Consider the following 22,033-nt stretch of genomic DNA (forward strand, 5'->3'; position numbering starts at 1 on the left):
TCTGTCTGTCTGTCTGTCTGTCTCTCTCTGTCTGTCTCTCTCTGTCTGTCTCTGTCTCTCTCTGTCTGTCTCTCTCTCTGTCTGTCTCTGTCTCTCTCTGTCTGTCTCTGTCTCTCTCTGTCTGTCTCTCTCTCTGTCTGTCTGTCTCTGTCTCTCTCTCTGTCTCTCTCTCTGTCTCTCTCTCTCACTCTCTGTCTCTCTCTCTCTCTCGCTCTCTCTCTGTCTCTTCTCTCTCTCTCTATACCTGTCGTTCTATCTAAAGCTGAGATATGTATCCATATCAATACAGATATTTTGTCTGAGGACTTGGCGCATTCATTATTCTTAGATATGAACCACCCTAAGCAGTTTAGCCCCCAATTTGCTGTGTGGTTGGGCTGAGATTAAAGAATCAGATTCAATGTCCTACCTCCATGGTTACAACACACCTTGAAATTGGTTTTTGCTTTTTGCACAGCCACAAACCAACTTTCTTACTGTTGTGTAATCAAGGTGTGACTGAACTATGCAAGTTGAGAGGAAAATTGCAATTGTTTGCAACCTCAGAAATAAGTTTTTTTTTTTAAGAGGAAAAATAATCCAACCTATGTCAACACAACAGGAGTGCAAGAGAAATTCTAGACGTTTGAGGTATATGAAATAATAATAAAAAAATGTAGTTTTTGTAGTAATTTTGCTTTACATTTTGAACGACACCACAGTGCAGCTTCTCCCAACTGGTTTTATCAGCAGTTGAGTGAATCAGTATGTGGTAATTATAATTTGGCAAGTGTCCTGCTTTTCAAAAAATCTGTTTTGACTACTGGATGAGCATTACATCACCTAATTAATATTCATGAGTCAATGCTGATAAGATTTATAATCCCATCCACACATACATTTGATCATTTCTAAGCCTCTGATTTACTCACCAAAACAGGAAAAAAAGAAAAGGGGTAGCATATACTGTATGATAGTTTGGATATAAGCATATTGATCTGATCTTTTCGAATATTCTTCATATAATCAATAAGGTTGTTTTTTGCTTGGCTTTTGTTTTTTAGCCAGTATATTTCATTCAGAGTTCTCTCTAAGGATCAGGGCTAATTGAAACAGGACCAGATGGTCACAGTAGCAGTAGATGATTCCGGAATGTATTGTTGGACAGGGGTGGTGTGATACGTCGCTGGAAAGTCAACCCTGTGAGACAAATGATACACTGCAATCATACATTCAGGAGGAGAATGGGAAGGACAGAGATATAATGAAAGCGAGAGAGATGAAAGGAGGAGAGTGAGAATCTGAATGAGAGGAAGAAAAGGCAAGTAGGCAATTACGTAATCAGAGTTGCTGCTATGGGTGGGGACGATTGGGAGCCGGAGAGGTCATATTGGACAGGAGTCTGGAGCATCCAGCCAGATGTCTCCCACAATGCACAGCTGCTGCAGGGGAAAGACAATGTGGTATGGAAAAACACCTGAGTAATTGCTGAAAGTTGAGGTGACCTGAAATAAAACATACAGTAGTTCGACCTACTGATTTGCCCTTAAAAGGACAGTTCACTTGAAATAAAAATTGGTCATCATTTACTCGTCCCCATGTCGTTGCAAACATATGACACTTTGATCACACTTTATTTTAAGGTCCAATTCTCGCTGTGACCAAACCATTAGCTATGACTTTTGCCTCAATAAACTCCTAATTTGCTGCTTATTAATAGTTAGTAAGGTAGTTGTTAAAGGGATAGTTCACCAAAAAATGAAAATTCTGTCATTAATTACTCGCCCTCATGTCGTTCCAAACCCATAAGACCGCCGTTCATCTTCGGAACACAAATTAAGATATTTTTGATGCATCCCGTGAGCTCCCTGACCCTCCCATAGACAGCAAGGATCTTAACACGATCAAGGTCCACAAACGTAGCAAGGACATCGGTAAAATAATCCATGTGACATCAGTGGTTCAACCGTAATTTTACGAAGCTACGAGAATACTTTTTGTGTGCAAAACGACTTTATTCAACAATTCGTCTCATTTTGTATCCACTGAACGTAAACAGCATATGCTGTTCTGTGTCAGCTGTGTCACGCGGATATGTTAGCTGCGTCCCAAATGATGCACTACACTATGCACTTATACACTATGTACTCAACCATGAAGAGTATGAATTATATAAGGTTGTTCTGTCATTCATAAGCAGAGTCTGATAGCCCCTCCCACTTCTGTACGTAATTAAAGCTGCGACAGTTGAGTGCATGAAGTGTCCAACATTCCACACTTAGTTTTTTTGGTTATTTAAGTGCATCATTCGGGTATTTAAAGTGCACTTTTTTGAGGGAATTTTCAGTGTAAATGCAGTACTCGCACTATTTATACTACAAAATGTCATAGAATAGTGCATAAGTACGCGATTTGGGACGTACCTGTTGTTTTCATTCAGATCAAAATGCAGACAACGTAGAAAACGTATCCGCGTGGCTTAATTCAGGCATTTTGCTGACTATATTTCAGTTGTTTTAAAACATACCAAAGATCCACTTTATATGGCACGTTTTGGTGCTTTTTGTCATTTTTTGGAGTGTGATCATTCCAGCCCCCATTCACTTTCAGTTTCTTCAAGTAGAAGAGCACCCAGGATAAAAATAACATAATAAATGTATTATAAATTAATAAATATTTATTTATTTTATACTAAATCTTACTATTTCTTTAAATAGTAAAATATTGTCTTCAACATGAGGATGAAGAAACGATGACAGAATTTTCACTTTTGGTGAAATATTCCTTTAAAAAAAGGAAAGGGGCATAATTGAGGGAATAGAATTATTTAACAGCGTGAGAGAGGTGGTGATGAAATTAAAGAGCTAATAGAGGAGCAGAGATTGCAGACATGGGACAGAGCGAGTGAGAGAATTAAAAGAGAGACAATGGAGAAAAAAAAGCCTCTGACTCATCCTCAGCTGCGGGGGCAAGGGAGGTTTCTCTCTCTCTCTCTCTCTCTCTCTCTCTCTCTCTCTCTCTCTCATATATGCATGTGGGTGTAAATAAGCCATAAGACGGACAGAAAAGGGAGATTTCTCCATATCTCCCTCCTCTCACAGGTGGGCACAGCTCTGTCACATGTGTAAACAAAGCACTTTTTCTATCTTCCTCCCATGTTTCTGCCTCTCTCTTCTTGTCTCATTACTTCCCTTCCAATTAGTCATGATCTACAGTGTAATTGTCACAAAACACAAAATAGGACACTTGTTGGAGAAAAACACTGAAACAGACTCAATAAAATTCTGAAATTAAATTTTCATAACACAATACACTGGCTAATGAGGATATGCTTCCCCAGTGCGCTAACCATGTGTAGCACTGCAGTCCTGCCAAGAGTGTTGTTTTGGTTTAAACCAAGGCCCAAAATGTAGACTAGTACATAAACACAAATGCCTTCTGTGCTGCAAATCTATGAATGTTTTGCCCACTAGGTCTAAGTACCAGTCATGTGACTGAAAACGATGAATACCTGAAGAAAGCTAGTTAGCTGTTAGCATTTCCATTGGCATTTTGTCAACATTTAGTAATGTACTAGCGTATTGCTAGCCTCAAAACTAACACACATGAACTAAATGCCTCAAAGCTCAAATCTGGATTTCATAGGTTCTTTCATGGCACAGATATTTGAAGGTAACTATTTACCACAGTAACACAAGAACATGTTGTATGTACAACAGGATCGCATGCTTGTAATGTGTTAGCATAGCATCAACATTTGCGTACTTGCGTAGAGTATGTTTCTGACCTAAGAACCACTGTAATCTAATTTGCTGTTATTTCTGCTGTCACCTTTGTTCACCCCTTACTAGTGTTTCAACTTTTATAATTAAGTGTACAGTTGTCATGGATATGCGTAGGGTAGTTATGTTGGAGGTGTGGGACTAACTCTACTGCAGTGGCATTTTTCTCTGTCTGCTTTCTCAGTCAGCTGGAGAAAAGCCAAATGGCTCAAAGAAAGTACACACTTGCTGGTTCAATACTGCACATGAGTGCACACAAGCAAGGACGTCTGCTGGTCTCTCCGACGGCCTACCTGGTGCAAATATTTAGTGATGTACTACCATAAATAAACGTTTATGGGTTTCATATGGCCTTCAAAATATGTTTGCGCTGTTGAATAACCAAGGGAAATCTCTTTGCGTTCACAAACGCAGATAAGAGACAAGGGTTTTTGGTGTAGTGTCACAGACATGCAGATATTGATGACCTGATTTACGTTTCTTTCCTTCCACACTCTTTTTTTCTTTCACTCTTCTACTAATTTCTAGGAATTTCCGGAAGCATTTAAGAATGGTGGGCAGCAGAAGAATTAAAGCACAAAGTGAGTCTATGTGTGAGTGTACAGTATGAATGATTGCACAGCTCCATTTGTGAGTTTTGTGTGTTTTTTGTTTGTACATGTGATGCACGTGCTGTAGATTAGCATGTGCATGTGTATTTTTGCATGTTTGTATGAAAGATGATTGACAGTTTTGGGTCATTGTGACCTATAAACCAGCGACAGAGGACGAGTGTTGGTCCATTTTGGTTCTGTGTTTTTTAAGTGTAGCATAGGAACAAATGGACATTGAAGCATATGAGAAATGTGTGTGTAGTTGTTGTTGGTGTGTTTGAGTGTATGTGATGCAGCCCACAGTCTGTGAGGATCATGGGGCGTCGCATGTGTGTGCGTGTGACCATCTCTCCACTTCACTAGCATTTGCAGAGCGCAGGGCGAAGAGTTTCAACCGATCCTGGAGTGATCCGACCCCTGTCAAACAAGACTCCCTAAACGACTCAAAAGACAGTGAGTCCATCTGTACACACATGCTTATACATGCCACTTTGACACACTTAACATATCAAGATCACAGCATAAAATGGTTGACAGCACTAGTTATTACTTATTTACACTGCTGTTCAAAGGTTTATGGTCAGTGCTTTTTTAAATGTTTTTGAAAGAAGTCTAATGCTCACCAAGGCTGCATTTATTTGATCAAAATTCAGTTAAAACAGTAATATTGTGAAATACTATTACAGTTTAAAATAAGTATGTATTTATTCTATTCTATTCTATTCTATTCTATTCTATTCCTGTGGTGGCAAACCAAAAAATCATTACTTCAGTCTGTAGTGCCACATGAAAATTCAGAAATCAGAAACATTTCTTCTTATAATACATTTCGAAAGCAGTTGTGCTGCTTAATATTTTTGTAGATTTTTTTTTTCTTTTTTCAGGATTATTAACAGAAAGTAAAAAAAAAAAAAAAAAAAAAAAATGAATAAAAGTATTTATTTAAAACAAAAAATCATACAGACCCCAAACTTTTGAACATTAGTGTATATAAAATCATTACATTACGACCAGAAGCCTTCTTGCAGACCACTTATATATCCCACACATACACAGTCTGGCAGCGACGTTCCTCCTCTGCTCTTGATGCTGATCCTGTTTGTCTGTCTTCCTCTGAGCGTGGTTCTGTCTGTCAGCATGTTAACTCTTTGTGTAGTTTGTCTTTAGACTTATTTTTGTCATCATGTTTGTTTTTGCTACCTGTGTCTTCAGGGAGCCTTAAGAATGATTGTGAACATTTGATTTACAGTTGTAATATTTGTATGTTGGCTTTTCTCTGTCTGTTTTGTATCTCTATAGCTGCCTGGTTTTTCTCTCCTCTTTACTTTCTCTTATACAACCACTATACTACAGTCTCATTGCAGTTTTAAATGTATAACTCTAGTTAGGTGTACTGCTGTATATTTAAATGGACTGCAGTCAAACAAGTGTGAAGAGAAATTCACAGCAAATTAAAGCTCCATTTTAGACGTTAAAAGGATAGTTCACCCAAAAATGAAAATGCTCCAGATGTCATCATTTTGTCACCCTCATGTCATTCCAAACCCACAATCTGTTATTTTTAGTGGAAAATGAAGAAATGAACTTTTCATGTATGGAAAATGTATCACAACTGTCCAAAAAGGACTTTCAGATCCTTTTCATTAAAATTAAAATTTTGATTAGTTCACAAAGTGTTATTTTAGTATTATTTATATATACTTATAAACTGTTATAGTATTTAATAATATTTTTTTTCCTAAACTTAGTTTTGCCAACTTATTTCATTTGCCAAGGCAACATTTAAAATTTTCTTTTAAGGGTTTTTTAACATAAAATTTATGTTTTATTTTATTGGGAAATAAATTGAATAATTCGTTTTTAGTTAACAGTAATAACACTACAGGATGTATTGTGGAATTCCAGGCAACACTGAATATTCATAAAGTCATATGAACTACTTTTATGATGCTTTTTGTCGGGTTCTGTTTCGACATTTTCAGTACCTTGACAGTTGTGGTCAATATTAACCATCCTTCTGTGGGATTTCCTTAAAAAATCTCTTCATGTTCCACATAAAATATAACAGCATAAAGGTTTGGAATAACATTTTTTGGTGAACTTTTCCTGTTATCAGTTTATGACTCCTAACTTTGAAGCAAAACAGCTCAATTACTGCAGTCCATGTAAACAAATTCACTGTCAATCTGTCTTATCTTTGTTCCTTTTTGTCTCTATCTGAGCCTTTCTCTTTCTCCATCCACTCTTTCCTCTTCTCATTCCTCGCTTGTCTCTTTGTTCCTTTTTTCTCTTTGTCTTCCTTCTGCTTTCTCTGTGTCCATCATTAAACTCTCTGCTGTGTTGTGTGATGCCACAGGTGGGGATCTGCAGACGACCTGCGGTACTCCAGAGGAGGGCGGATGTGAAGACATGGACTGGGAGGAGGAGAGAGAGATGGAGAGACTGGCGTGTGAGGTGGATGACTTCATCCCTCCTAAAATTATGGTATGCAATTTAATTACATTTAAAAAAACAATTTTTTCCAGTTTTTACCGCAATTCAGGTTTTGATTTTTTCTTTTGAATTTTTAAGTAATTTTGCTTCACATAGCTATATTGTAAATATAATGTTAATTTAATGTATTATATTTTACTTTAATGTAATTTACTTGATTAACTTAAATTCATTTCTTGGTGACCATTTTTATTTGTTACTTAAGTAATTTTATTTGACTTAATTACATAAAATTTACAATGTTAATTTATTCAACTTTTATTTATTTTTTTTTTACATAATTTAAGTTAATTTTGAGTCATTTTCAGAATATTACTGTAATTTATTTGTTTAATTTAATTAAAATTTTTGTCACTTTTGTATCCTTTAGCTGATCTCATCTAAAGTTCCTAAAGCAGAATATGTTCCCAACATCATTCGAAGGGACGATCCATCTATTATACCTATTCTCTATGTAAGTCAAGCCAGTCTTCACTCTACATCACATAGGAATACTTTACACATCATCCAGATGTCCATTTTTAACATTTACATTAAAACAAATGAGTAGTTAATGGATTTTCACTGAAAAATATTTGAAACACAAAGCTAATGTTTGCTTTGTCCTGTGCAGTAGAACCAAAGGCACTCTGTAGGATGTGATACAAGAGGACACATCACAAAATACTGTCCAGAGGTTTAAACAGACAAGTGATGACCAAACTGATAGCAAACACAATAGTAAATGATAACACGTCCTCAACAGCACAAAGAAACGCAGAAGCCAGTAATGTTATCTGGAGTGTGAATTAGAGATTATAGACATTAAGCATGATACAAAGAACATTTTCCCTTCAGAATTGGTCTAATCTGTGTGTTTATATTGATTGTTTTCATTATTTTTATCTCCAGGATCATGAGCATGCCACGTTTGATGATATTTTGGGTATGTAGCTTTATGTGTGTGTGCTGTTTGTTGCTGTGTGTTTGCTGGCCGTGTGCTTTTTTGTGTGTGTGTTTGAGCATTTTACCCCTTGCCTGGTTATTTCATTGTGGAACGACGGTGGGCTTTGTATTGATTTTTGCACCAGCCAGCATGAGAAACACAAAAACAATTGGATTCCTGATAAATGACACTGGATCAGAGAAGTACCTATATTTTCTAGTGACTGTTTTACAACAGTGATTCTATAAAATCTGTGGTGATCAAGATTTATTCAATGTGTTTTGGAGTCAAACAGAATCAGAAATTCATAAATTAACATTTTTTTCTTCCTTTTAAATGTCAGTGGGCAGTTATGCTAATTATAATGTTGATTGTTTGTTCATTTGTTTGTCCATATAACAAGCAACAAAATGATGATAGCCATCAAAATTAGCTCATTATTAACAACAAAAACAAAAAAAACTAATATTTAGGATTGAAAGGGCTTGACAAGTATATAATATAATATAATATAATATAATATAATATAATATAATATAATATAATTATATATTTGCATGCAAATCAATAAAGCAATAATGCAAAAAAATGGTGGTTACATGAGATTTGGAAATTCAGTCCTGAATAAGTCTGTTATGTATTGAATAATATTGTTATATATTAAATAATCCTTTAAAACCGTGATTATAGACTCTTACATGTAAAGTTAGGTTAGGATAATTTATAAAATTATGAAAGGGCTTGAAATAATATATAGAAATAATGCATAATATCATCCCATATATAACAATTATAATATAATATAATATAATATAATAAAGGGTAACCTCGGGAATAAAGTAAAAAAAAAAAAGGAACATTGCAAGAAAATTGTGGTTACATTATCTTATTTTTGACATCTAAAATGTTATATTCTGAATAAGCTGATAGAACTGTGATTATAGACTCTTACATGCAAAGTAAAATCAGTCTAATATGCAAAAGTTTTTGCTTGCCATGGCTTTTCCCCAATATTTTAAAGGCTGTAGACTGTCAACTTATGTATATTCACTGTAAGATCGTGCATGTATATGCACTCAGTGTGACTACAGCAGCGTGTTTGTTTTGTGTGCAGAGGAGATTGAGAAGAGATTGACAGCCTACAGGAGGGGCAGTAAGATCTGGCGCATGATGATCTTCTGTCAGGTGAGAAAAAACAAAGCCAACAAACAAACAAAATGACAAGAAATGAGACTGTAAGTGCACCAGAGTGAATCAGCAGTGTCTGTGGGAATAATACAGTACTCACTGCTGTCTCAGTTTGATGTTGCGTAATGGTTGTGTGTTCAGATGGACAGGATTTCTTTCACAGGTCTGTCTCTCTCAGTTCAGAGGGCAATACTACTGGTCTTCTGTTTCTTTGAGTTTGATGTTATGTAAGGTTTCAAATGTGTAATTTTCTGTTTCAGGGTGGCCCGGGGCACCTGTACCTTCTGAAGAATAAAGTGGCCACTTTTGCCAAGGTCGAGAAAGAGGAAGACATGAGCCAGTGAGTGAGATCCATAGAAAAGTCTTGTTTTGATATTCCTTTAGTGACTGTTATCTGAGATATTTCGCTCACGTGTTTGTGGTGTACATGCAGGTTTTGGAAACGTCTGAGCCGGTTTATGAGTAAAGTGAATCCAGAGCCCAACCTGATCCACATCATGGGTTGTTACGTACTGGGCAATCCTAATGGAGAGAAGGTATGTCACGTTCTGAAGCAGCAAGTCTGCAGTATTTACGTAATGCTTGTACCTTGAGTTTCTGCATTATATTTAGAAAAGGTCCCTCTGGGGCCTGCCGTGGCCATGTTCAGCTCTCATCTCTTTAGACACAGACATGCACCAACTCCATCTCTCCATTTTTCTATATAACACCTCTCTGTCTGTCACCATCATGCCTGACAGCATTTCCCCCCTGGTTATTTAACTTAAAAGAACCCTTTCCTGTCCAGTACTCAATCTTTAATAGATATAGAGCTGTGTTTATGCATCAGCACTCTGTAACCGTCTATTCATTGCAATTTGTGAAAGTGTTCTTACTTTTTCCTGTTAAGTACACTTTAGTTTCTGGAAATACTTCATATTGTCTTCTTTAATGTAATGAATAAACCCAACTTTGACTCTGACTTTGGCGATTGTTCAAAAGTGTGTCAAAAATGACAGTAAAGACTTTTATATTGCAAAATATTTCGATTTCAAATAAAATAATCCTGAAAAAAAATATCAGTTTCCACAAAAAATATTAAGTAGCAAAACAGTTTTCAGCATTGATAATTATTCAGGGTAATAATAAAACCATTACAAAACTGTTACTTAAAATAAATTAATTTCAGCTAGTTGCCAATGCATATTTTCACATGTTCTTTTAGTTTACCTTGACCTACCTGCTAAAATAACTGAAATAAAAATTAAACGCAACAAAATGACTAAAACTATAAAAATAAAAAAATAAATATTATTAAAAACTATAGTAGAATATCAACAATACTAAAATAGATAATCATTAGAACTGTTTTTGAGCACCAAATGAGTATATTACAATTATTTGTTTTAGTACTTATATATATTCTTTTCGTTTAAGTACTAAATGAAACAAAAATGAAATAAAAATGAATAAGAACTGTGTAAACTAATAAAAATGACAAAAACACAACAAAATGACTACATCTTTACCAGAAATATAAATTTAAATAAAAATATAAACATAAAAACTATGTAGTATGGCATATATAGTATATTTAAAGCACTAATACTAAAATAATACTAATAATAAAAATAAAAAAATGTTTCTTGAGCACTATGATTTCTAATGATTTCTGAAGGATCATGTGACACTGAAGACTGGAGTAATGATGCTGAAAATTCAGCTTTGCATCACAGGAATGATTTAGATTTTAAAATATGTTTAAAATAGAAACAATTCTTTTAAATTAAAATAATATTTATCAGTAACATTACTGTTTTTACTGTATTTTTGATTAAATAAATGCAACCTTGGTTAGCATATTTGCTAGACATATATTAAGAGACTACTGAAATGTAGTGTATATAACACTCAAACTAGTTGCTGTGATCATTAACATCTAATTTGAGACTTCCTTAACTGTTGGACGTCAGGCTTGAACGCAAATCTCCATCTGTCATTTAGGGTCAGCCTTAACTTTCAGCTCGTTCCGTCTTGGCCTGACGAGTGTTATATGACAGGAGCCCCGAGAGTACGCCCCAAGTACACATTCATGCCGCCCTTGGAACCTAATGTACGAATGCGTTTCTATGGAGACGGGTTTGGCGTAAGTCTCATTCGCCGTGCGTCATTGCCCAAGAGGCGCCACCGTTCACGAGAATTGCGTTCGCGTGCGTTCTTGTGATTGACACACGGAGGATGACTGACTTGTGTGAGTTTGTGAACGCATGCTGGGTTATCTTCCGAAAGAATTTGGCATTCGCGAGTGAATATCAATGCACGTTTATCTCAAATGGGAACTCTATGAATATTGCAGCATTTGTTTGTGGCGTCCCCCTTAGCGTTGTGCTCATGTTTTCATTTTTATCCAGTCTGTAAGGCACTGGCTTCTTTCACAGGGTGAGCCGGAAGAGAAAATCTGTGTCTGTAACTTCATCTTTAATCTCTGTCTGGGTTCTGAAGCCTCTCAGAACGTTGCATGGATGTTAAGATCTTAACTGGGTTCTTTTGAAGGTTCTCGTTTGCCTTTCCTGTTGCCCGTGTGAGATTTATCCAGGGCCACAAACACAGATGCTGCCATTATCCCTAACTAACCTCCTCGAGTCAAAGAGCGAGTGAAGGAGAGAGCGAGAGAGCTGTGTGAGGGGGAGAAAAAAAGCAGATTATTAATGTCTTGGCTTATCATGTGCCAACAGCTGTTCCAGAAACTGAAGAACCTGATGAGGCCTTATTCTGTCAAGTTTGAGTCACCGCTGGAGCTCTCCGCTCAGGGTGAGACTGTCTGCAATGTGCTTATGCTCACACTCCTACACGCAAAAATAAACACACATAAACAGACTCTTCCTTGCATGATTTGAAATCTAGTAGTTGTTAATGAAGGAATACTGATATATACTGTATATATACAGAATTCAAAATCTGACCTTCATGTCATTCCAGACTTGTACAGTTATTTTTTTCTGTTATTTTTTTTCATATAAATAATATAGATCAGGGTCAGTACGAATAAATTTGAACAAATTAATTAATTTATATTTATTCATATATCTTTTGCAAAGAATGCATTAAATTGATGGAAAAGTAAAAGTAAAGATAATGTTTCAAATATATACTATTCTTTTAAACTTTATATGCATCAAAGAATCCTGAAAAAAAACAACGTATCACGGTTTTTTCAAAATCAAGAACTATTAGAAATGTTTCTTGAGCACCAAATCAGCATATTAGAATGATTTCTGAAGGATCATGTGACACTGAAGACTGGAGTAATGATGCTGAAAATTCAGCTTTGCCATCACAAGAATAAATAATGCTTTAAAATATATTATATAAAATATAGTTCTTTTAAATTCTAATTATATTTTACTGCATTTTTAAATAAAATAAATGCACGCTTGAGGCTTCTTTCAAAAACATTAAAAATTCTCATCAGCCTTAAAAGTGTGAAGGTATGTCTACTGACACTCTTTGCGTATGATTTAAGGAATCGAATTTTGGCATTTGCTCACCCTCATGTTGTACCAAACCCATATGGTTTGAAATGGCATGGCGGCGAGTATGATGATAAATTTTTACTTAATGGGTAATTCTCATCTTTACTGACATGCCTTTATAGTAAACCATTCAAAGGAAGTTTACAGGTCTTTTTCTTCATTTATTTTCACCTGTCCTGGGCCGACTGAACAACCCACCTCTCTTTCTTTGACTCTCAATTTTCTCTCTTCATTCTCTATAATTTCTCTCTCATCTCTCTTTATCTATATCATCCCCCACTGCATGCTGTTTTCCAATTACGGCCTGAGCAAATCTATATGGAAGTGTCTGTTCATCATAGAGAGACGTGTTCACATTGAATTCACCAATTGTATTCCAGACTCATATCTCCCTCTCTTATTTCCCTCTCTTTTAGGCAAAGAGATGATTGAGATGTACTTTGACTTCCGTCTGTTTCGACTTTGGAAAACCCGGCAGCACTCAAAACTCCTCGACTACGAAGATCTCTTGTGACCCCACGCGGGTCAGTGTGTAGCATTGCGGGCAGGACGTCCCACTGTAAAACTCCATTCCACCAGCTTTCATTTTGGAGTTCCGGAGGAAGAGGAGTGGAGAGGGACACAGCCACTTCGCTGCCATCACTACGTCTCGAGCATTGTTCATTTCAGCTCACCTCTGTGGACTTCGACCGCCTCAGAACGGTAACACAAGAAACAAAAACGAGTGGCAAATGGTTCAAAACACAAGAGAAATCCGGATACGTGGTGTTTTTGTTCTCTAATGGAGAAAAGAGAAGTTGTTTCTCAGAACTGGTTGACAGTCTGTCGACTGCTTTTGTTTTTAAACTAACATATCGCAGACTTATCGATCACTAGCCGAGACCGTTGTGCTTACAAGTGTCACGCCGAAACTTACCTACCAGAACACAAAAATGGTCCTATATGAAATAACTAATATATCGGTATACATACAGGATATACATCTCATGAGTATATAGAGTAGCTATAGTCATGCAAATAATCTAAATGTCAATGGTACACAATTTACTTTTTCAATGTTTATTGTTGTGGTCTTTCTAACAAACTATTTTGAATAACTCAGGTTTTAGGCTTTACGGATATATTAATTACTCCCCTATCCAGATAAGTGGAAGTCATTTAGGTGGAAAGAATGGACATTCTGTCGACATACTTCATAGATTTAGTAATCTTTCATCACGTTTTGCTTCCGGCACAACTCATTGCATGCCAGTATCTGTCCCTCCATCGAAAAACATAGCCCCGCATTGCAAAACACAACCATACACAGTCCCCAAACTGGGAAATCGTAACTTCCAGTCATATAATAATAGAAACACTGACCTCAGTATAGCCAGACATCTACACCAGGTGTACCTGAAGCGTCAGCAGGAACATAGCATTACAGGGAGACGTTACAGAACTGCTAAAATAAGCGCTTGTGTCAATGTGTTCATAACAATTAGGCTGTTTTCACACTTGGTTTGACTGCTTGGTTTGAACCTGTCTGTCTTTAAATATAGTATTCGGCTTCAAGCGGCAGTATATTTGCGACTTCATCATGTTTCTCAATACATGTGGCTGCTATCAAAAAAGGGAATTGTTGTCCAGTTCACTTATTTACTCATTTGTTTGAGTTTAGTACCAAATTTTACTGTGGCACTTCAATCTGTACTAAATATACAGCAATTAGTTATTAATATTTCATTCTGCAAGGATTGATTAACTTGATCAAAAGACTGGAATAATGGCTGCTAAAAATTCAGCTTTGCATCACAGGAATAAATAACATTTTAAGAAAACAGAAAACACTTAAATTGTAATATTTAAAAAGTGAAAAAAGTGACGTGACATGTGGCCAAGTATGGTGACCCATACTCGGAATTAGTGCTCTGCATTTACCCGTCCAAAGTGCACACACACAGCAGTGAACACACACACACTGTGAACACACACCCGGAGCAGTGGGCAGCCATTTATGCTGCGGCGCCCGGGGAGCCGCAGCATCCCTTGCCCTTGCTCAAGGGCACCTCAGTCGTGGTATTGAAGGTGGGAGAGAGCGCTGTACATTCACTCCCCCCACCTACAATCCCTGCCGGTACGAGACTCGAACCCGCAACCTTTGGGTTACGAGTCCGACTCTCTAACCATTAGGCCACGACTTCCCTTCCAATATTTCACAATATTGCTGTTTTTACTGTATTTTTGATCAAATAAATGCAGTCTTAAATCCAAAAATCTAACTGACCCCAAACGTTTGAATGCTAGTGTATGTATACTAAATAATATGCCATCAATAGCTTCTGGCATCCACAAATAAAGCTGGATTACTTTCATAACAATTGTGAATCATACTTGACTCCACATGAATCCGTTTTCTTGACTTATGTTTGTTTTGATGATATCAGAAGCTGATTTCACCCCAACCAAATGGATTTGGGTTCACACCATCAGCTTTAGTGTGAAAACAGCCTCTCTCTATTTAGTCTAAAGCCGTTGGTGTTGTGGGTCACGAAGAGGCGTTTTTCTGAAGGTCATTGTTGCCTTATGGGGCAGGATGGTATTTGATGGCCGTATATGGATAATAGAACCATTTAGACCGTTTTATGGCAGCTTGCAGGTGTAAACTCTATGCATTCTTCTTCTTCCATTAGTAGCTTTCAAAGGTTTAGAGCAACTCGGGAGTTGTTTCTCATGTGTATCTTTATGAATGTTCTAATGTACTCAGCTAATAAGCCATACCCTCTTTAGCAAGCTGCTCAGACTGATGGCTCTTTGATGTGGATGGCTTCAGGCACTCATGGAGAACTTCCAGCTGGTTGAACGATGGTATCTTCTCTTGTCTTGTTTTTTTATGTATCCATAATGCTAATTGGCTACTCCTTTAGTGTTATTCAAGAAATCTTTAACTTAATTGATAGACAGAATGAGGTCTTGCCCCATGAAAATAAGTGAAGCCGTAAGTATGCTGTCAAGCCATCTTATTGAGAGGGAAAGGAACTCCAACAACAAGCTAATAGAACGTTAGCAACATACCTTGCCAAGATGTGAATCATCTGGGAATGTATCCATTTAGAGATGATTTAATGGTGTTTAATATTAAAATACCTTCTCTTATTTCAATTTAATATGGATGCACAACTAAAAATAGGGTTTATTTCCCAGAAAAGTGTAAACACTGTGGTTCAACCAATGGCGTGAGTTGGGGGCGGTACTAATTTGTTCATTCTAAAGTGTTGTTGATAGGGGTGTAACAATACACTCATGTCATGATTCATTTTGATACACAATATCTCCTCATGATATCTCCTCACGATACGATATACTCTCATGACGCAAACAAAGCCAAAATACAGTTAAAGGAATAGGAATGAAAATTGTCACCGTTTACTCACCCTCCGCTTGTTTCAAACCGGTATGAATTTCTTGCAGTTGTTGGACGCAAAAGATATATTGAAGAATGTGAGTAAGCAAACAATTGACAGTAGCCATTGACTTCCATAGTATGGGGAAAAAAATAATACTATGGATGGAAGTCAGTGGCTACAGTCAACTGTTCGGTTACCAACATTCCTCAAAATATCTTTTTTTTGTGTTCAGCAGACGAAGAAAACGTGTACAGGTTTGGAACAACACGAGGGTGAGTAGATGACAGAATTTTCATTTTTAGTTAGCTATCCCTTTAAAATGTTTTTATTATTATTATTATTATTTCTAAGACATGATAAACAGTTATCAAAAAGTACTGTTCATTAAAATGCTAAATTTGGTATTACATCAGGGTATACTTGAATATTTTTGGACTAAATACATTTAAAAAGTTTAAAATATTATATTTTATTAAATGTATTTTATTTTTAATGTATTAATAATATTTAATAAACATGGAAGATGACCTTCTGGGTATACCATATTTGATATGCTCCATTACCATATTTGATGCAAAATTTAAACTTTAAACTTTTATTTTGGGTAAACACACAATACATACTGTTGCTATCCACGCTACAAATTCCTGCATTTCTGTATTATGATATATTGTGACACAACATATTGTTACATCCCTGGTTGTCGACATACTTTTGGTCGTATATGGCACATTTTTAATCACAAATGTTGCAAATAAAGCAACAAGGAACATTTTAGCAACATATTTAACCATTAAAACATTACATATTTAGCAATGTATCTAAAACGCATCAAAATGCACACTTTGATTGGACATCTTGGCAATGTACATGTACTACCAAGGTATTTAGCCATTCATGCCCTCATTTTAAAGGTAAAAAAGTGATCCAATATGGCAGACATACACAAAAGCTAGTGAAGAAAAGCTTTAATTAGTCTGCAAAATTGCACTGGAAGTGTCTGGATATAGAATACAGTAGGGTTCTGTTATCATAGGGGACGTTGCGATCTCTCTAGTCTAGCTGACACGCCACTTCCCCTAAAGGGCTGCACCCCGGCCAGAAAATAGGTTGCAAATGAATTGGGCCTGATCCTCTAGCAATTCCAGTCATTATGCGGCCATCTGTGACTCACAGTAGGCGTCAGAGAGCCTGGCATGTCAGAGGGAAAGAGAGAATCTACAGTCACTATATTACAGACGGCAACATCACGCTATAGCGGGAACATTTGGTGGTGAGAGTGAATGTTATCTCGGGACGTCCAGTATGAACAGAATGCATCAAATGGAGGGCAGTCGTATCACTCAAATCACTTATTACAACTGTTCTGTACGAATGTTTGCACATTTATTCATTTACATCATATAGTGTTTTAAAGCTGTTTGTCGATGTAGCAATATATGTAATTCCTCTATGATGTAAAAGTTAATGTTTTGAGCTTTTTACTCATTTATTATATTTATTATATATTTATGCTATTTATTTTGTACTTGTGCTGGACAGTAATGCCTGTTTGTGCAAAGCCTTCTTTTCTTGTTAAGGAAGAATCTTGATTCTTCAAAGCTTTGGCAATGTCAATTATAAATTGATCTTTTTAGCCTCAAAAAATGTTTTCCAGTAACACTTTATAATAAGGGTCAATTTGTTAACATGAATGCATTAGGTACAATAAACAACATCTTTTTATGAATCAGTGTTATTTTAATATTATTAATCATTATAGTATTTATACATTTTTTTAATTAGCTTTTATTTTATATTTTTATTTTCATTTAGGTTTTACTATTTTTATTTTATTTTTTGTTATTTGTTTTAGTAATTTTGGTATTTTATTTTTATTTCAACTTTATATCAATTATCAAAAGTATTCATTTTTAGTTTTAGTTAACAATGAGAACTCTTTCATCTAGCTTAATTTTATTCGTTCATTTTAATAGAAATATATTGTTGTTCATTGTTACCTCATAATACTACACATAAATAATGTATAAACAATGATAATTAATGTATAATGTTGATTTATTCAACTTAAAATGTTAAAATATGTAGAAATTAACAATAACTTTGAATAATAACTGCTGTAAAAGTATTGTTTATTTTTAGTGTATAAAACCCTTGACATTAACAGTCATGTTAAGACATTGAACCTTACTGTAAAGTCTTACTGATCTCACTTGATGCCAGTTTGCTTGTACTTGATGTAAACAGAGACAGTTTATAGAAGGCTGTCAAGTTCAGCTCCTGCCCAAATGTCATCAATAACCCAACCCCTAGTCCCAAAGATTTGGTGGTAGAGGTTGATTCTAAACCAGCTAACCAACAGAACGTGCATATGTTTAAATTGGCATTGTTTGTTAAAAGAGTTTGATGTGCATGAATTAGCGGTTTCAGCTGTCACTCTACATGATCAGAAGATTGCCTCAGCTTTAACAGTGTTTAGCCATCTCATGTATTCCCTTTGTTGTTGGGCCTAAACTAATTGTGTAAAAAATGTATTAAAGGAGCAGTGCAGTAATTTTTTTAGACAAAAGATTTATTTATTCAAACATACAAGGTATTTTTATGAGACTTTATGGACAACAGTACAGTATGTCGGTATTTATTTTTATTTACAATTTTAGTAGCCTTTATTAAGCATTACGGTCAAGAAGGTCTATAATATCTGGAGAAAGCTATCTGTTAGCATTTCCATCCATCACAACTGCACTTCCTACAAGTATGTGATTTAAAATACGTCAGCTTTGCTCATAGTCAGTTCGGCATCTATTCCTTGCTTCTAACAGCCTTGATGGAAGGCTTAATGAGGCCTATCATATAACCTGGTTAAGTAAACTAGCTGAACCTTGACCTCTTGAGTACAATATTTACTTTCATATGTCTTGCATTGGTCAGCTACAATCACCAAATCAATCTGGTGCTTCTAGTGAGAGCACAAAGAAAAATATTAGATGTAGTAGCCTATATACAGTATTATTTTATATCTAATCCTTATATGGAATATTTTTTTCCATCATGGGATACAAAAAAAAAAATGTAATTGTGAATACTTCTCACAATTTAGACTCAGAATTGCAAGATATAAACTCAGAACTATGAGATATAAACCCAAAATTGCGAGATATAAACGCAGAATTCTAAGGAACAAAGTCAGAATTGCAAGATATAAACTATAAAAGTCTGAATTCTAAGTTTCTATCTTATTCTGAGTTTATATCTCACAACTGAGAATTCTTAAAGTCTGAATTGTGAGATAAAAAGTTGCAATTATTAAAAAAAAAAATCAAAATCGCGAGATATAAACGCACAATTCTGAGGAAAAAAGTCAGAATTGCGAGATATAAACGCAAAATTGTGAGATATAAGCTTAGAATTCTGAGGAAAAAAAGAATTGTGAGATAGAAACTCAGAATTGCAAAGAAGTCTGAATTCTGAGTTTATATCTTGTAATTCGGAGTTTATATCTCGCAATTCTGAGAATTCTTAGAAAAGAAGTCTGAATTATGAGATAAAAAGTTGCAATTATAAACTTTTAAAAGAAAAAAAATCTGAATTATGAGATATAATCTCAGATTTCTGAGATATAAATGCAGAATTGCGAGCTATAAACTCAGAATTGCGAGATATAAACAGAAATCGGAGAAAATAAGTCAGAATTGTGAGAAATTGTCCGAATTCTGAATTTATATCTCGCAATTCTGAGAATTCGTAGAAAAAAGTTGTGAAATAAAAAGTTGTAAACACTCAATTCTAAAAAAAAAAAAAAAGTCAGAATTGTGAAAATTAAACTCAGAATTCTGAGAAAAAAAACTGAATTGTGAGATATAAACTCAGAATTGTTAAATGTAAACTTGTAAGTGCGATGTAAAGTTTATATCTCACAATTTAAAAAATTCTGAAAAAAAAAATATAATTTTTCAGAAAAGTCTTTTTTTATTCCATGGCAAATGGGCTTTCATATATTTCAGCTCTTCATGATCATGCACTTCACTTGTTAATGCATTTTAATGGTTCTCTGGTCGGTTATATACCGAATTAATTTCTAGCTAGGGTGTAGTTACAAAATTCTCAAAATTCTCTCAAAATGCCCTTGAGTAGCATAAATATCTTACGCTTTCTCCATAAACTTTCATCCGCTCTCATGTTTCCTCTCTTCCTGCCCATCTCGCTTCGTCCCGTTCATGTGTGCGGGAAGATTAGCAGGAGCGCAGGTGCGCCAGAGCTCATTAGCCTTATGAGAGACTTGATAGATGGTTTGCTTTTCAGAACATTACACTCCAACTCTCTTCACATCATATGAGATTGTATTTTATAATTGAAGAGTATGAACATTCAACAAAAAAATACATCCTCTCTTATTCAGTAAAGAGTAGAATGAACATGTTCTCTGTGCCACTTGAGATGTGGAGTGAGTGTACCATCAAGGATAATTGATTTTTTTTTGTCGTTCCCATGAATAATGATGACATGTTATTGTTTTTTATGAAGTAGGTATTGTAGATATGAATTACATCACAAATATATCTGGTGTTGATTATGTCATTGAAATATCTACATCTGGAGATTTGTGTCTTGTGCATTTCATGGTGTAACTGAATCATTGTGCTGGAGATTTAACTCACGTGGCATCCTAAATACGAGATATTCCAACATGCTGGCACTGAACGGGTGCGAAGTGTTTCTAATGCTTTTCTTTTCTAATAAAATTATGTTTCGATCATGCTTTGTGAGCTCTTTCCACTGTTCCTCAACTGTTTTCTTCATGAATGCTATTACTGTTCTCTACCCCTTTTTCTTACCCGTTTAATTTGTCCATCTGTGCCTTTATAGAAAAAAACATTAAGAATTTGATTCAGAGAAGAATATAGTCTGATGAATGTCACAGCTAAAGGGCATTTGTAGGCACCATGTACAGTGGAGTTGCAATGGTATTGCCATTGCCATGATTCTTGCAAAAAAAAGTAATACATTTAATTCAAATTAATTTGACATAGTTCACCCAAAAATTAAAATCCAGTCATTATTTACTCGCCCTGGTGTTGTTTCAATGCCCTTCTCTTTCTTTTTCAAACCACCAAAGGAGAAAACGTCCTGTATGTGTATATATATATTTTTTTATTTATATAAAATGTATTTATTTTGGCGAGTTGCCGGCAAGTAAATATATGCGCTTCCGGGTTTAGCGCTGCTGATTAAAGAGCGTCAGTGAATGAATGTCACAGTTTTGCATTGTGCTTTGAAAACGGCATTGGATAGCTTAGATTTATGCTTTCAGTTTGAATAGGAATCTTATATAGTACAGTTTGTCGATCTAAAATAGTAATTCCATGTCGGTATGCAAATGTGCTGTCAGAAGTTATTTACGCAGCGCATTTTTTATTTTGGTCGCGCATGCGGACCTGCCTACCACTTATGTGCACCCGTGATTATTATTACTATTGCAAATGTTTATTTGTATTAATTCATATAGTGTACCCAAAAGTGAAAATCATTTTCTAACCTTCATTTGTCTCCAAACGTTCTCTCATCCACTGAACACAGCTATCCAATATCTTTCATGGCCTAATGACATCTGCAGAACAATACAACAAACAAACAATTTGGAAAGTATTATTTATAATGTTTCAATTTCCTGTTGACTTTAAAGGAAAAGTTTACCCAAAAATGAACATTTGCTGAAAATTAACTCTTTTTATTCATCAGAACAGAACAGAGTTAGAGAAATTTAGCATCACTTGCTCAACAATGGATCCTCTGCAGTGAATGGGTGCCGTCAGAATAATTCAAAAGTAGTCCACACAACCTCACTCCATTAAAACTCCACTCCAGTAAAAAGCTGTTTGTAAAACATAAATCCATCAAGACGTGTAACTTCAAACCGTTGCTTTAAGCTGAAATACAAGTACTGTATCCTGCTTTCTCCAGTGAAAAGGTGGTCTTGTCTGAATCGTGAGAGAAATCTGCACATATCAAGCACCAAATTCAGCTGTCCAAATCAGTTATAAACAAATATGTCAGTGGATTTTGATGTGAGAGGACAACAGGGGATTGACTTTTTCACTTGAGGAAGTGGTATTATGGATTATATTTTGGCCAGAAGCAACAGTTTCAAATGCCTTCAAGGGATAGTTCATAATTT

General features: G+C 35.5%; 1 protein-coding gene across 2 annotated transcripts in view; it reads left to right on the top strand.

Annotated features, from left to right (window-relative positions):
- Positions 1 to 13,431, top strand: part of LOC107661604 (NMDA receptor synaptonuclear signaling and neuronal migration factor-like) — a 36,032-nt gene extending 22,601 nt beyond the window's left edge. For both annotated transcript variants that reach the window (XM_016451270.1, XM_016451278.1), the window contains exons 6-15: positions 4,290 to 4,342; positions 4,718 to 4,807; positions 6,711 to 6,838; positions 7,218 to 7,301; positions 7,739 to 7,772; positions 8,887 to 8,957; positions 9,221 to 9,300; positions 9,394 to 9,496; positions 11,675 to 11,750; positions 12,889 to 13,431. In XM_016451270.1, the coding sequence (XP_016306756.1) occupies positions 4,290 to 4,342; positions 4,718 to 4,807; positions 6,711 to 6,838; positions 7,218 to 7,301; positions 7,739 to 7,772; positions 8,887 to 8,957; positions 9,221 to 9,300; positions 9,394 to 9,496; positions 11,675 to 11,750; positions 12,889 to 12,986 (817 nt within the window). In that variant the 3' untranslated portion in view covers positions 12,987 to 13,431. The remainder of the gene's footprint in view (positions 1 to 4,289; positions 4,343 to 4,717; positions 4,808 to 6,710; positions 6,839 to 7,217; positions 7,302 to 7,738; positions 7,773 to 8,886; positions 8,958 to 9,220; positions 9,301 to 9,393; positions 9,497 to 11,674; positions 11,751 to 12,888) is intronic.
- The last annotated feature ends 8,602 nt before the right edge of the window (positions 13,432 to 22,033 follow it).

Source organism: Sinocyclocheilus anshuiensis, unplaced genomic scaffold (genome assembly GCF_001515605.1).
Source record: "Sinocyclocheilus anshuiensis isolate Anshui unplaced genomic scaffold, SAMN03320099.WGS_v1.1 scaffold457, whole genome shotgun sequence".
Lineage (NCBI taxonomy): Eukaryota > Metazoa > Chordata > Actinopteri > Cypriniformes > Cyprinidae > Sinocyclocheilus > Sinocyclocheilus anshuiensis.